Source organism: Microtus pennsylvanicus, chromosome 2 (assembly GCF_037038515.1).
Source record: "Microtus pennsylvanicus isolate mMicPen1 chromosome 2, mMicPen1.hap1, whole genome shotgun sequence".
NCBI lineage: Eukaryota > Metazoa > Chordata > Mammalia > Rodentia > Cricetidae > Microtus > Microtus pennsylvanicus.
In genome coordinates, this window is record NC_134580.1 from 83271570 (window position 1) to 83287506 (window position 15937).

Below are 15937 nucleotides of genomic sequence, written 5' to 3' on the forward strand. Positions count from 1 at the left end.
TATGTGATGTGTACCTGTCACACCCAGCTTCCTATGTGACATGTACCTGTCACACCCAGCATCCTATGTGATGTGTACCTGTCACACCCAGCTTCCTATGTGACATGTACCTGTCACACCCAGCATCCTATGTGACATGAATATGTCACACCCAGCATCCTATGTGACATGTACCCGTCACACCCAGCATCCTATGTGACATGTACCCGTCACACCCAGCATGTGACATGTACCCGTCACACCCAGCTTCCTATGTGACGTGTACCCGTCACACCCAGCATCCTATGTGATATGTACCTTTCACACTCAGCATCCTATGTGACATGTACCTGTCACACCCAGCATCCTATGTGATGTGATACATGTCACACGCAGCTTCTTTTATGCATACCAAAAAAATAGCTGGTGTTCATTAGAAACTCCACTCTTTACCAAATTCAAGAAAATAAGTAAATAAAATAACAACTAATGCCTATTATTTGATATTTTACATGTGCCAGGCTTCGTGTTTGATGAGTGATGTGTGGTGTCTCATTTAATCTTTCAATAGTCCTAAGAAATAACTAGCTTATTCCTAGTTTATTGAAGGAACTTGGCAAGACTAGCATTTGCTCAGTTCTCATACCTAATATATGCAAGAACCAAAGTTCTAAGTCCTTGAGAGTCAACCCTGGTGTTGATTCTGCAATGGGGCATGATGCCGATGAAGGACTGTGGTAGTTTCCAGTGCCCTACCTAGTCCTGCCATCACATTCCGTATGTGTTGCTGTACACACTGACTCCCTGGTCTCGCCATCCACATTCAGTACTCACTGTTGTACACACTGACTCCCTGGTCTCACCATCCACATCTGTACTCACTGTTGTACACACTGACTCCCTGGTCTCGCCATCCACATTCAGTACTCACTGTTGTACACACTGACTCCCTGGTCTCACCATCCACATTCAGTACTCACTGTTGTACACACTGACTCCCTGGTCTCGCCATCCACATTCAGTACTCACTGTTGTACACACTGACTCCCTGGTCTCGCCATCCACATTCAGTACTCACTGTTGTACACACTGACTCCCTGGTCTCGCCATCCACATTCAGTACTCACTGTTGTACACACTGACTCCCTGGTCTCACCATCCACATTCAGTACTCACTGTTGTACACACTGACTCCCTGGTCTCACCATCCACATTCAGTACTCACTGTTGTACACACTGACTCCCTGGTCTCACCATCCACATCCGTACTCACTGTTGTACACACTGACTCCCTGGTCTCACCATCCACATCCGTACTCACTGTTGTACACACTGACTCCCTGTTCTCGCCATCCACATCCGTACTCACTGTTGTACACACTGACTCCCTGGTCCCGCCATCCACATCCGTACTCACTGTTGTACACACTGACTCCCTGGTCTCGCCATCCACATTCAGTACTCACTGTTGTACACACTGACTCCCTGGTCTCACCATCCACATCCGTACTCACTGTTGTACACACTGACTCCCTGGTCTCGCCATCCACATTCAGTACTCACTGTTGTACACACTGACTCCCTGGTCTCGCCATCCACATTCAGTACTCACTGTTGTACACACTGACTCCCTGGTCTCGCCATCCACATTCAGTACTCACTGTTGTACACACTGACTCCCTGGTCTCGCCATCCACATTCAGTACTCACTGTTGTACACACTGACTCCCTGGTCTCGCATCCACATTCAGTACTCACTGTTGTACACACTGACTCCCTGGTCTCGCCATCCACATTCAGTACTCACTGTTGTACACACTGACTCCCTGGTCTCACCATCCACATCCGTACATACTGTTGTACACACTGACTCCCTGGTCTCGCCATCCACATTCAGTACTCACTGTTGTACACACTGACTCCCTGGTCTCACCATCCACATTCAGTACTCACTGTTGTACACACTGACTCCCTGGTCTCGCCATCCACATTCAGTACTCACTGTTGTACACACTGACTCCCTGGTCTCACCATCCACATCCGTACTCACTGTTGTACACACTGACTCCCTGGTCTCGCATCCACATTCAGTACTCACTGTTGTACACACTGACTCCTGCAGTTCTGGACATCACTCTGCATTCATTCTGCTGAGTTTTCTTGCCAATTTTGAATTGTGTTTCCCGTTTGGAAACCTAGCTCTTTCCTATGAAGGTCCTCCAGTCCTGCCAATAGGAGCTCCTCCTCCAGTTCTGTCACAGCCCGCTCTCACCCCTTACTGGGTGCTTCCACTTGCAAAATAAATTTTACTCTGATATGTATTAGTTTTGCTACATTGCTAACATTGCCTAAGAATGTTTGGAATATAGAATTTTTCTTCTTTGCACCATGAGTATATTTGAGCCATTTTTTTCATGGTGTAGAATGGAAAAAAATACCTGGGAACTTCATGAGAAGTGGATGAAGGAGCAGTACATTATGGCAATCGCAGATAAAGATGAGAAGCTCGGTCATCTGCAGAGTCTCCTGCGGTCTTCCTCACAAATCCCTATTCTCTCTGCACAGTACCAGAGACAGGTGAGGAGATCATGTAGTTTGCGCAGGGTGCCACGATCCAGAAAAACATCCTCCTCCTATAAGTAACTGCCCATCTCTCAACTTCTACAGTGGGCATGATTTCTTCTAGGGGGAGGAGTTAAGTATGAACTGTCTGAGGAGACAATGCCACGGACGTTTGTTTCCTGGCAAGCATCCCCAGAAACATCAGTCTCCGTCGATGGCTCACAAAACCTTGAGACAGAACTTCTCAGGGCTCAGCTTAATAACAGCTTAGACGAAATTCACCAGAAAGAATCAAGAACTGAGCAGCTGAACAGCAAGGTACGTGTTTTGTGCTAGACTGAAATTCAGTTTCTTTTTTTCTCTTCCTGGTGGTAAGATTCAGCACAGGCACCAGCTCCAGCAGAACTTAGGAACAAAAGTTATAAGAGCGAGTGTTTATTCCAGAGCAGAGGACACAGGCCACATTCCCCTCGCCCTTGGCCGGTCTTTGAGAGTGACTTGGGGAAACCGATGCAGAAACTTCACCCCATCTTATCACGTGTTAGTAATGTGTCAGCATCTCCTCATGCATCTCCATCAGTCACTGTCTTCCTGCTGCTTTGACTGGTCCAAGTGTTCTCAATGGCTCCTCCCAGTCCTGCCCTCTTCAGAGAAACATAGATAGGTAGGGTCTGCCAAAATTAGACGTCATGCATGAAGCTAGTGGTTAGTGAGTCCAGGGGTCTGTGAGAAAAGTTGTGAATGCCCGCAAATGTCTGCACAGTGTGGGGTGGGTGCGTGCATCTTCTCACAGGAAGTCACAGAACACGGGTGAAAGTGCTCACCTCACAATCCTGATGACTTCCGTTTCATCTCTGGATCCCACAGTGGAAAGATAGCATCAGCTCCTGAGCGCCGCTCTTCTGTGTTCTCTACATGTGTGCTGTAGAATGAACATTCCTACACTCATGCATGTGTATTTCACACATGCACACAAACACACGCAAATACTAATTACATTGTGATTCAAAAATCATAAAAATCAGGAGATGATTTTCCCTGATGAGGAGAAAAGCCCACTTGCTCAAGGCTGCAGTCATTCTGAAGTCAGTGGTCATGTGTGTGACTAGTGTGTTTACCACACATACAAGGGACTTGTTAGAGGGATAAATTCAACCATCACTAGAATGTCAGACTCCATAGGCTTTGGATTCAAATGAACTGATAAACTAAATGGCTTAGTTTTGTTTGGTGGGGAGGGGTCTCCTCTCACCTACCTATTACAGAGGTTCTGACCTTTGTAGCTCTGTGGCTGTGAAGACCCAGTGACTCCTTCCGGTCACACCTCAGCTCTTGTCCCTCTCTAAATGCTAGTCTGTAGCTCTGTCGGGGCTTTTCCTCCTATGACATATTTATATGTCATATTTATATGACATATAAACAGAAACAGGTGTTTATAGATGATGAAATAAATTATTTTGGTAGATAATAACAGCTGAAATTTTTTAATGATTTATCAAAGTAAAATGTAATTGGTTGTCTTCTACTCTTTTTATGCTAGCTCTTTTGGGAGCCCACCATCCAGCTCCCAAATAAATACACACACAGAGGCTTATTATTACTTATAAAATCCCAACCTTATCTTGTCTCTATCCAGCTTTTCTTTTTTTTATTGAAAGAAAAAAAAAGAAATTTCCGCCTCCTCCCAGCCTCCCATTTCCCTCCCCCTCCTCCCACTCCTCTCCTCCTCCCCCCACTCCTCTCCCCCTCCCTCTCCAGTCCGAAGAGCAGTCAGGATTCCCTGCTCTGTGGAAAGTCCAAGGTCCTTCCCCCTCCATGCAGGTCTAGGAAGGTGAACATCCATACTGGCTAGGCTCCCACAAAGCCAGAACATGAAGTAGGATCAAAACCCAGTGCCATTGTCTTTGGCTTCTCTTCAGCCCTCATTGTCTGCCATGTTCAAAGAGTCCGGTTTCATCCCATGCTTTTTCGGTCACTGTCCAGCTGGCCTTGGTGAGCTCCCAATAGATCAGCCCCACTGTCTCAGTGAGTGGGTGCACCTCTCGTGGTCCTGACTTCCTTGCTCATGTTCTCCCTCCTTCTGCTCTTCATTGGGACCTTGGGAGCTCAGTCCGATGCTCCAGTGTGGGTCTCTGTCTCTATCTCCATCCATCGCCAGATGAAGGTTCTATGGTGATATGCAAGATATTCACCAGTATGGCTATAGGATAGGGTCATTTCAGGTTCCCTATCCTCAGCTGCCCAAGGAGCTAACTGGGGACATCACCCTGGGCACCTGGGAGCCCCTCTAGGTTCAAGTCTCTTGCCAACCCTAAGATGGCTCCCTTAATTAAGTTATGTGATTCCCTGCTCCTCTATCCAACCTTCCTTTCTCCCAATCATCCCGTTTCCCCAAGTTCCCCCCCCCCCATTATCCCCTTCTTACTTTTCTCTCCCCATCTCCCCTTACTCCCCTCCCAACCCACTCCCAAGTTCCCAATTTTTTGCCCGGCAATCTTGTCTACTTCCCATACGCAGGATAACAACTATATGTTTTTCTTTGGGTTCACCTTCTTACTTAGCTTCTTTAGGATCACAGATTATAGACTCAATGACCATTATTTGTGGCTAGAAACCAATTAAGAGTCAGTACATCCCTTGTTCCTCTTTTTGGGTCTGGGATACCTCACTCAGGATAGTGTTTTCTATTTCCATCCATTTGCATGCAAAATTCGAGAAGTCATTGTTTTTTACCGCTGAGTAGTACTCTAATGTGTATATATTCCACACTTTCTTCATCTATTCTTCTATTGAAGGATATCTAGGTTTTTTTCCAGGTTTTGGCTATAACAAATAATGCTGCTATGAGCATAGTTGAACAAATGCTATTGTCATATGATAGGGTATCTCTTGGGTATATTCCCAAGAGTGGTATTGTTGGGTCCAGGGGTAGGTTGATCCCGAATTTCCTGAGAAACCGCCACACTGCTTTCCAAAGTGGTTGCACAAGTTTGCATTCCCACCAGCAATGGATGAGGGTATCCCTTCCTCCACAGCCTCTCCAGCAAAGGCTATCATTGGTGTTTTTGATTTTAGCCATTCTGACAGGTGTAAGATGATATCTCAAAGTTGTTTGGATTTGCATTTTCCTGATCACTAAGGAGGTAGAGCATGATCTTAAGTGTCTTTTGGCCATTTGAACTTCTTCTGTTGAGAATTCTCTGTTCAGTTCCGTGCCCCATTTTTTAATTGGGTTAATTAGCATTTTAAAGTCTAGCTTCTTGAGTTCTTTATATATTTTGGAGATCAGACCTTTGTCTGTTGCAGGGTTGGTGACAATCTTCTCCGAGTCAGTAGGTTGCCTTTTTGTCTTAGTGACAGTGTGTTTGCTTTACAGAAGCTTCTCAGTTTCAGGAGGTCCCATTTATTCAATGTTGCCCTTAATGTCTGTGCTGCTGGTGTTATACATAAGAAGCGATCTCCTGTCCCCATCTGTTGTAGTGTACTTCCCACTTTCTCTTCTATCAAGTTCAGTGTGTTCAGGTTGATATTGAGGTCTCTGATCCATTTGGACTTGAGTTTTGTGCATGGTGATAGATATGGGTCTATTTTCATTCTTTTACAGGTTGACATCCAGTTGTGCTAGCACCATTTATTGAAGATGCTTTCTTCCATTATATGCGTTTAGCTCCTTTATCAAAAATGAGGTGTTCATAGGTTTGTGGGTTAAAATCCAGGTCTTCTATATGATTCCATTGGTCGACTTTTCTCTTTTTATGCCAATACCACACTGTTTTCATTACTGTAGCTCTGTAATATAGTTTGAAGTCAGAGATAGTAATGCCTCCAGATGATCCTTTATTGTATAAGATTGTTTTGGCTATCCTGGGTTTTTTATTTTTCCATATAAAGTTGATTATTGTCCTCTCAAGATCTGTGAAGAATTTTGATGGGACCTTGATGGGGATTGCATTGAATCTATAAATTGCCTTTGGTAGAATTGCCATTTTTACTATGTTGATCCTCCCAATCCAAGAGCAAGGGATGTCCATCCATTTTTTGTTATCCTCTTCAATTTCTTTCTTCAATGCCTTAAAGTTCTTGTAAAATAGATCTTTCACTTCCTTGGTTAGATTTACCCCAAGATATTTTATGCTGTTTGTGGCTATCATGAATAGAGAAGGCTCTCTGATTTCCCTCTCTGCTTCCCTATCCTTTGTGTATAGGAGGGCGACTGATTTTTTTGAAGTTGATCTTGTATCCTGCCACATTACTAAAGGTGTTTATCAGATGTAGGAGTTCTTTGGTGGAGTTTTGGGGGTCGCTTATGTATACTATCATATCATCTGCAAATAACAAAAGTTTAACTTCTTCCTTTCCAATTCGTATCCCCTTGATCCCCTTATGTTGTCTTATTGCTGTTGCTAGAACCTCAAGCACTATATTGAAGAGGTATGGAGAGTGTGGACAGCCCTGTCCTGTTCCTGATTTTAGTGGGATGGCTTTGAGTTTCTCTCCGTTTAATTTGATGTTAGCTGTCGGCCTGCTGTAAATAGCTTTTATACATTTAGGTATGACCCTTGTAGCCCTGATCTCTCCAAGACTTTTATCATAAAGGGATGTTGAATTTTGTCAAAAGCTTTTGCAGCATCTAATGAAATGATCATATGGTTTTTTTCTTTCAGTTTATTTATATGATAAATTACATTGATAGATTTTCCTATGTTGAACCAGCCCTGCATCTCTGGGATGAAGCCTACTTGATCATAATGGATAATTTTTCTAATGTGTTCTTGGATTCAGTTTGCCAGTATTTTGTTGAGGATTTTTTGCATCGGTGTTCATGAGCGAGATTAGCCTGTAATTCTCTTTCTTGGTTGAGTCTTTTGTGGTTTTGGTATCAGAGTAACTGTAGCTTCATAAAAGGAATTTGGCAATGCCTCTTCTGTTTCTATATTGTGAAATACATTAAGGAGTATAGGTATTAGGTCTTCTTGGAAGTTCTGGTAGTATTCTGCATTGAAACCATCTGGTACTGGGCTTTTTTTGGTAGGGAGGTTTTTGATAACAGTTTCTAATTCTTCGCGACTAACAGGTCTATTTAGATTGTTCCCCTGCTCCTGGTTTAACTTTGGTATATGGTATTTATCTAAAAGAGTGTCCATTTCTTTTACATTTTCCAGTTTTGTGGCATACAGGCTTTTGAAGTAAGATCTAATGATTCTCTGAATTTCCTCTGTGTCTGTGGTTATGTCCCCCTTTTCATTTCTGATCTTATTAATTTGCATATTCTCTCTCTGCCGTTTGATTAGTTTGGATAGGGGTTTGTCAATCTTGTTGATTTTTTCCAGAAACCAGCTTTTTGTTTCATTGATTCTTTGGATTGTTTTCTGTGTTTCTATTTTACTGATTTCAGTCCTCAGTTTGATTATTTCCAGTCTTCTACTCCTCCTAGGTGAGTCTGCTTCTTTTTTTTTTTCTAAAGCTTTCAGGTGGGCTGTTAAGTCTCCAATATGTGCTTTCTCTGTCTTCTTTAAGTGGGCACTTAGTGCTATGAGCTTTCCTCTTAGGACTGCTTTCATAGTGTCCCATAGGTTTGAGTATGTTGTTTCTTTATTATCACTGAATTCCAGGAAGACTTTAATTTCTTTCTTTATTTCTTCTTTGATCCAGATGTGGTTCAGTAGTTGACTGTTCAGTTTCCATGAGTTTGTAGGCTTTCTGGGGGTAGCATTGTTGTTGAATTCTTAGTTTAATCCATGGTGATCTGATAAGACACAGGTGGTTACTAATATTTTTTTGTAACTGTGAAGGTTTGCTTTGTTACCGAGTATGTGGTCAATTTTTGAGAAGGTTCCATGAGCTGCAGAGAAGAAGGTATATTCTTCCCTATTTGGGTGTATCCAGCTTTTCTTTAACTTATATTATTCTGACTAACTTTGCCTCTGGGCTTTTTACTTTTCTCACTTCCGTGTACCGTACTTTCCCTCTTACTCTGCGTCTTGCTATGTAGGGGTGGGGGGTGGCCTCTGCCATCCTCCTCTCCTTATTCTCTCTTGATCCTCCCTCAGATTTCTCCTTCTATGTATTCTCTCGGCCTGCCTGCCAGCCCCGCCTGTCCTTTCGTCTGCCTTGCTACTGGCCATTCATCTCTTGATTAGACCATCAGTTGTTTTAGACAGGCCAAGAATCACAGCTTCACGGAGTTAAACAAATGCAACATAAACTAAAGTCACACACATTAAAGTAATATTCTACAACAGTTAACACACAAAAGTAACAGATCATTGGCATAGAAGGCTACGTGTTCACAAAGAGATGTGTTACAAGCAGTCAAGATAAAGAACCAGGATGTCTCACACCCTGGCAAGTCCGTCATTCCTCTTCTAATCACAGGCTTAGAACTAAGTGGAGCCGTTTGCAGTATGAACATACTGCTATAGTCCATCATCACTCTGGATAAGAAATAGTTCTCTTTGGAATCTGGCTACAAGGAAGGCACCTCCCTAGCCTCACTCATCCACTAGTTAACAAGTAACTGTCATTTGCCGGCTGAGAGTCTGGTCATGTGGTAGGCACTGAGGACACACATAAAACCTTAAGTCATGTGAGCTTAGTCTCACTCCCTGTGGGTCCCAGCTTCTCACTTGAGATGAAGTTGAGGGGCCGCCACACGTGTTTCTCTCTAACCCTGTCTGCCCTCGCTCCTTTGCTAAATGCTAAGGTGTTCTACACAGTTCTACCAGCTTAGCTCAATGTCTCTGTGCAGTGTAGGAATGTGATAGAAACCTTAAAACGTGACTAATGGTATAATGTTAGTCTAGCCTTAGTGGACTGAATTCAGTTAGCCTGTGAGTAAAGTAGCGGCAGAAACTGAGGAGCCTAAGTGGTCTGTGCACTGCACATCTCTGTAGTGGCAGCCCCACAGCAGCCGTTCCTATGAGCAGTGGTTGCTCCAGTGAGACTCCATGTACACTGGGAGGGCCGTGCCCCTGGATCCTATGCCTGCTCCTAACCCCAGAAACCTAGACAGAATGCAGACAGCCAAGACGGGTTACGAGTGGCTGATTAGTGATCGACTATTTGTCTTTGTAGTTCATAAGCCTTTGCTTCCAACAAGTTTATGGGTCTGACTTCTGTTTCTAGATTTACTAGAGACAAAATGAGAAACAATTTTATTTACTTTTTTTTTAATTTTTTTTATTGATAAAAGGAGAATAAAGAAAAGAAAAAAAAGAAAAACAAATTTCCACCTCCTCCCAGCCTCCCATTTCCCTCCCCCTCCTCCCACTCTTCTCCCCCTCCTCCCACTCTTCTCCCCCTCCTCCCACCCCTCTCGCCTTCCCCCTACTCCTCTCCCCCTCCCTTTCCACTCCAAAGAGCTGTCAGGGTTCCCTGCCCTGTGGTAAGTCCTAGGTCCTCCCCCCTCCATCCATATCTAGGAAGGTGAACATCCAGACTGGCTAGGCTCCCACCAAGCCAGCACATTGCGTAGGATCAAAACCGCGTGCCATTGTCCTTGGCGTCTCATCAGCCCTCATTGTTCGCCATGTTCCGAGAGTCCAGTTTTATCCCATGCTTTTTGTGGTAACAGTTCAGCTGGCCTTGGTGAGCTCCCAGTAGATCATCTCCACTGTCTCAGTGGGTGGGTGCACTCCTCGTGGTCCCGACATCTTTGCTCATGTTCTCACTCCTTCTGCTCCTCATTGGGACCTTGGGAGAAACAATTTTAAAATGGGGAGATTTGTTTTGCTTGCGTTTACTTGTGTTTGGTGTACCTGGGGGCTGTTCATTCCAGCTAGGATTGCTTCTCCTGTGGTGGGAGAGCATGGGGTTAGTCCTCACCCTGGAGTTCTATTGTACTCAGCCCACCACCCTCAAATAACTTTAGCTCCCCCAAAATTCGCACCCTTTTCTCCAGTAACAGCCTTTCTTCCCACACCCATGCCTTTCCAGTGCCCTTACTGTAGTTTAGATTGGGGAGCATCATAAAGTAGGTGGGACTCAAGACTGAGATCCACACCTGTAAGCCTTGCTCTGGGAGCTGCTGCTGCCATGGCCTTGAGTAGTGTAAACTTACTTCCTTTTTCCATCTGTAAAAAAGGAGGGAGGTGCTTTCTCTGCTTCTTTCAATGAAGATGGAATTTGTCCAAATGTTTTATAAACTGAAACTTGATCTTTAGAGTAACAACCACACACAGTCATCTGGAGCCACGTTCAGTTACAGAGCACGTTGTGATCATGTGTGCTATCTGTGTGCATTCAATGCGTTTTCCCAGATGTCTCTAGAAAACTGTTTTCTCTGAAACATTGATGAACTTTCTTAACAAACACGTAGAAGAGAATCAAGAGAACACAAGACTCATAGCCAGATCCATCCATTTCCTGTGACCCAAGCCTTCCCGTGTCTCCGTGGTGGGTACTCAGGAGGACGTCTCCATGGCTACCAATGTATCTGGGTGTTAATCGTGACTGAAGTTTAAAATGACAGTCCACAAGTGAAGAAGCCCAATTCTGGTTCAAGAGGAGTCCATCCCAGTCAGCTAAATGTTTTCACTCATAGTAAAAATGTTTTCTGGTTTAGAAACCAGCAGTTAGATTGCTTTGCCAGGTAGTGGGTACCCTGACTGAACTTGTGCAGGGACATATCTGACTGTGGCTTATCCCTCGGGACCTAGAGAAAAGGTTGGCATACTGTTTCTACTTGGTGAGCATCTGGGCTCTCACTTCCGCTTCACAAGTACACATAGAGACATATAACTTCTGTCTGCTCCCTTGGAAACATGCACACCCAGTAATACTATGACACACATTTTTAAGTGTGAGCTTGCTCTCTGTCTATACTGAGTTCTAGGGCTTGTTATTTATTAGTAATTTTAGCATGGAACCAACCTTCTGCGCTTTGCATACATTCCTGGAATAGCCTGTTCTACTGGAATTTTTGTTAGGGGGTTGGTTCTCTTTAATCGTTATTCAGTTCATAGTCCTTGGAACCAGTAAAAATAAACCAGTTTCCTGCTCTTCTTCCAGAATTAGTTTCCTTTCGTGGCTGAAACACTTAGGTATTTTTCCCTTTAAAGAAGCAGACCGTGGTAGGACTCTAAGGTAGATTCTGCACTGCAAATCAGGTAGGTCCTGCAAGTTCAGGCCAGTTGCCTAAGCACTGCTTCCAGTGATGTGGTCTGGGCTGGCACTTATCCTCACCCCTGTTGCGATTCTCTCAGCTGCTAGAGGAGGAGAATACCCTCTCCATCCACCTCAGCAATGCCAGCCAGAGTCTCCTCAAGAGACAGCACCCCTGTAATGACCTCTTCAAGTACTGTGCTGTCCTGGAGAAGCAGGTGCAGGAGCTGCAGGTGGTAAGGCAGCGGCGGGAAGTGCTCAGAGTGATAGCTAGGGACTGTCGCTTCCCTACACGGTGGAAGGCTCTCAGTTTGCACACACATGGTGTCTGAAGAGCTTCCCTCACAACTGTTGTTGTTTCTAGGGGCCACCAAATGGACTCAATCCAGGCGTGCCCCAGGAAAGCAATGAAAAGAGGGATCCGGAGGCCACAGGGGAGACACAGCCAAGGTACAGGAGCGTGATTCGCCCTCCATCATACACTGTGTGCAAAGAAATTGGGTGGTAGACAAGAGAGGGTGATGGGTGAATATGATAAAACTATATTATCTACGTGTATGAAAACATCGTAATGAAACCTATTGTTGTGTATGGCCAGTGTATGTTATTTTAATGAAATTGGGTTGTAATCTTGGTGGAGTAGAGTTCGCCATATGCTCTTAGTGTGGCAGGGGGCAAGGTCAGAGGACAATGTTGGGTGTCTTTGTGTAACCCTTTCTAACATTGTCCCCTGAGACAGAGTTTCTCATTGAACCTGGCACTTGCCATTTTTCAGTGACCAGGGGTCATTAGCCATCCTCCTGCCTCTGTCTTCTCCCTAGCCCTGGGGACTGCAGGTGCACACAATCAGGCAGCTCTCACATGGCTGCCGGGGGTGGGGATGCAGATCCTCATGCTTGCAAAGCCAGCGCTCTTCCCAACTGAGCCATCTCCAGGACCCCAGCGTCAGAGCTTTTAAAGGGCCAAATGAACGCATTCTCATCACCTGTCTGACTCCCAGATTTTGATTGTTTGTTTTTGAGACAAGTTCTTTCTGAGTAGCTCTGGCTGGCCTGAAACTTGATTTGTAGACCAGGCTGGCCTTGAAGTCACAGCAATGCCCTGCCTCTGCCTCCCAAGTGCTGTGATTAAAACTATATGTCACCGCACCTAGCTAGCCAATTGAAATTTTAAAGATTGTAACCTAGGGGAAATAGAAGAGCACTTAAGAAGGAGTGTGGCTTGATTTATTGGCAAATGCACTACCTAACCCTGAACTTCCCTTTGCCAGTCACCGGCTTTTGGCCATCTAGGAGGGCATGAATGTGTGTGATATTGTGGGTACTCTACCACAAATGTGACTGGAAAGACACAGCTGTGTCCTGCTCATTACTTATTCCACATCAAGGAAACTGGAGATCACTGTGTGTGAGAAGGTGGTGTGGCTGCAAGCGTTCTGTTGCTGAGATCCCCTTTATGTGGAAAGAAACAGCAGACACCTCCATTATGTGTGTAAGGGCGAGTCACTGTGTCTGCCATCTCTTCCCTCAGAATGAACGGCACTAGGGGTGTTTGTGCCTTCTTGCAATGCCTTCCCCAGGGAGCAGGTCTTAGCTGAGATTTCCTTCTTTCCCATCCAGCTTCCATACAGCTTTTGTTCTCAACGCCGTCTAGGTAGCCTTGAGGGTAGGCTCTACGGGAACACAGTGCAGCTTGTGTAGTGGCCTTGCAGAGACTTTCAGACACATTTGTTCATGGCCGTTTCTCTGCCACTTATGAGAAACCTGGTCCGTGGGGAGGCTCAGGACCACTTGAGACAGCTTAGTCAGGATGAGTCTGGAGCCTGTGTCTGGACCACGTTAACCTAAGGTTAGCCCCTCCCCCCTTTCCTTCGGACTGAGAGCAGAATGAAGGCCAGGTGTTGGTGATGCACACCTTTAATCCCAGCACTTGGGAGGCAGAGGCAGGTGGATCTCTGTGAGTTTGAAGCCAGCCTGGTCTACTGAGCAAGTTCCAGGGCAGACTCCCTAGGTGCATAGAGAAACCCTGTCTCAGAAAACAAAACAATGATAACAACAAACCCAGAATGGAGAGCAGGGCCACTAAATATGGCCCACCTGAACCAGGTTCAGATTAAGGTATTTCCTCTCTGCTGAAGAAGACAGCAACCCATAGAGAAGTGTCCAGTTGATGGAGATTCCCTGTGTGGGGAAGAAACATGAAGAGGAAGGGGCTTCGCATGCCCCCCACTCCAGTTAAAATGTCTGCCCTGAGTGACGAGACAGGCCTTGCCCTGTTGTTCACAGAGGCCACTGAGTAATGGCAGCTTCTCCTTAAATGGAGAATTTCCAGAATGAAGTAATAAGTACATCAGCAGAAATCAGAGCAGAAGCTGCAGGCGCTGCAGTGGCTGCAGCTCAGCCTCATGCTAAGAGTCCTACAAAATTTCTTGAGTTCTTTGCCTATTATAAATTGAAAAAAAAAAAATGTTGAGCGTGATGGAGCATGCCTGTAATCCCAGCCCTGGGGAGCAGAGCCAGGACAATCGTAAGTTCAAAGCCAGTTTGGGCTGCATAGTAAGCCCCTTGCTCAAAAACAAAGAAAAAACCAGGGTGGGGTGGAGACGGAAGGGGAGAGAGAAATGAGTGAGTTTCTGAATGAAATGTAGTGTGTGTGTGTGTGGGGGGGGAGAACATGAGGCATAAAGACAAACGGGCATTGGGTTCTAGTTCCCTTGTTAGTCGTGCTTCCATGGGTCAGACACTAACCAGCTTCCCAGCCGGAAGCACCCAAGCCAGCATCCTCAATAAGCAGTTCCTTTACTACTGTGTGGGCCTGGCCTATGGGAGAAATTTCTGCTGCCAGTCCCCAAGCCACCTTCCCAGGATGGCTGGGAAGATGCTCATGCAGGGGATGTGTGCTGTATCTTTCTCTCCACACAGGCTGGGGCACAGTGAAGTCAATCCACCCCGGACTTCTACGATTGGTACCGGTGGCTCTCCCGAAACATCCATTCTGATAGATGTCTCAGACAGCAGCTGCGGAAGGGTAAGAGGGAAGGACGCAGGGAGAACTCGGCTGTGGGAACAGGCTGAGGTATGGAGATGGGCAATGTTATTGGTGTTCAGCCCCTGAGGAAACATTCTCCTGGAGTGCCCCTCTGCTGTGAGGATGGGATCAGCTGGCTAAGATGCAGAATTACTGGTGAAGAGAAAGAGCCTCAGGTGGAGCTGACTTCCTCATGTTGTTGTTTTGTTTTGTTTGTTTCAGACCCCCAGTACTGCTCTTTGGAAGAGGATTCTTCCGCGTTCACTGTAACATCTATTCCTGATGGCTCATGTCCTCCTCATCCTGTTTGTCACAAGTTATAAATAAACTTTTCACTTTATATATATAAACAGCTCTCAGAACTTGTAATTCCTTCATCTCTAATGTCAGAATTTTAGTTTTTAGAACAGCCTTCCCACTTCCAACCCTTCCGTATCTTAGAAAGTTCCCATAACAACAGAGGACAGGTTGGGACTCAAGGCCTGGTGCATCCTGTTTTCTGGATGTCCCTCCACTGGGGCTGGGGCATGTGTGCGTGTCCTGAAGCCACTCAGGAGCCGGAGCATCACAACTTCTAGCTCAAGAACCCCTGAGCTACGGCTCATGGTTGTAAGTTATTCTGTCTTCAATGCCATTGTCACCCGGCTCTGTGAACAGGGCTGAGACAATGGGAAGAGAAGACGAAACTCCTGATCCAGACCTGAGAGCAGTGGTCTCGAGTGACACCACTGTGCCTGTGCCCCCCCCTTGCTAGCCGCCGGCTTTCTCATTGCCGACATCACATCTTCCCTTCTGTGCTCATCACCTGAAGAGGGAGACTGATGGGCTCACCGATCAGCTCTATGTTCTATGGTGATTCCATTTTAGTCACAACCTCCCAAGGACTTTCCTGAACTATTGTAAAATAATAAAGTGTTATTTTCGGAATGAAGATTTGTGTGAGGTTGTCTGTCAGCACAGTTGTTACGTACCTGTGTCTGCTCTCTGGAGAGTGGAGGAGGGATGGTTCCCAGAGTACTAAAGTTCTGAAAAGCCTCCCTTCTCACTGACCAGCCTCAGAGGGCTGTGAGCATCCTTCTAGCCTCAGCTGCTGAAGCCAAAGCAGAGGAGGTGGGGGGAAGAAATCCACCCCGAGACTGAGTTAAAGAAGCAGAGTGCCGGGGTGAAGTCCTGAAGCCTTGTGTATTGTTCTGAGAGAACACTGGAAAATGTTGGGCACTTGCCTGCAACTCCAGCACTCAGAAGGCCGAGACAGGAGATCATAAGT

General features: G+C 45.6%; 1 protein-coding gene across 13 annotated transcripts in view; it reads left to right on the forward strand.

The window, feature by feature from the left end:
- The window catches only part of LOC142843734 (uncharacterized), a 67365-nt gene extending 51764 nt beyond the window's left edge, over nt 1-15601 (forward strand). For 10 of the 13 annotated variants that reach the window (XM_075961613.1, XM_075961616.1, XM_075961615.1 and 7 more), the window contains 4 exons: nt 2403-2556; nt 12008-12093; nt 14565-14670; nt 14893-15601. In XM_075961613.1, the coding sequence (XP_075817728.1) occupies nt 2403-2556; nt 12008-12093; nt 14565-14670; nt 14893-14940 (394 nt within the window). In that variant the 3' untranslated portion in view covers nt 14941-15601. Of the gene's footprint in view, nt 1-2402; nt 2557-2665; nt 2860-12007; nt 12095-14564; nt 14671-14892 lie in introns of those variants that run through there. The other 3 variants (XM_075961622.1, XM_075961625.1, XM_075961614.1) reach the window with 2 other exon arrangements.
- The last annotated feature ends 336 nt before the right edge of the window (nt 15602-15937 follow it).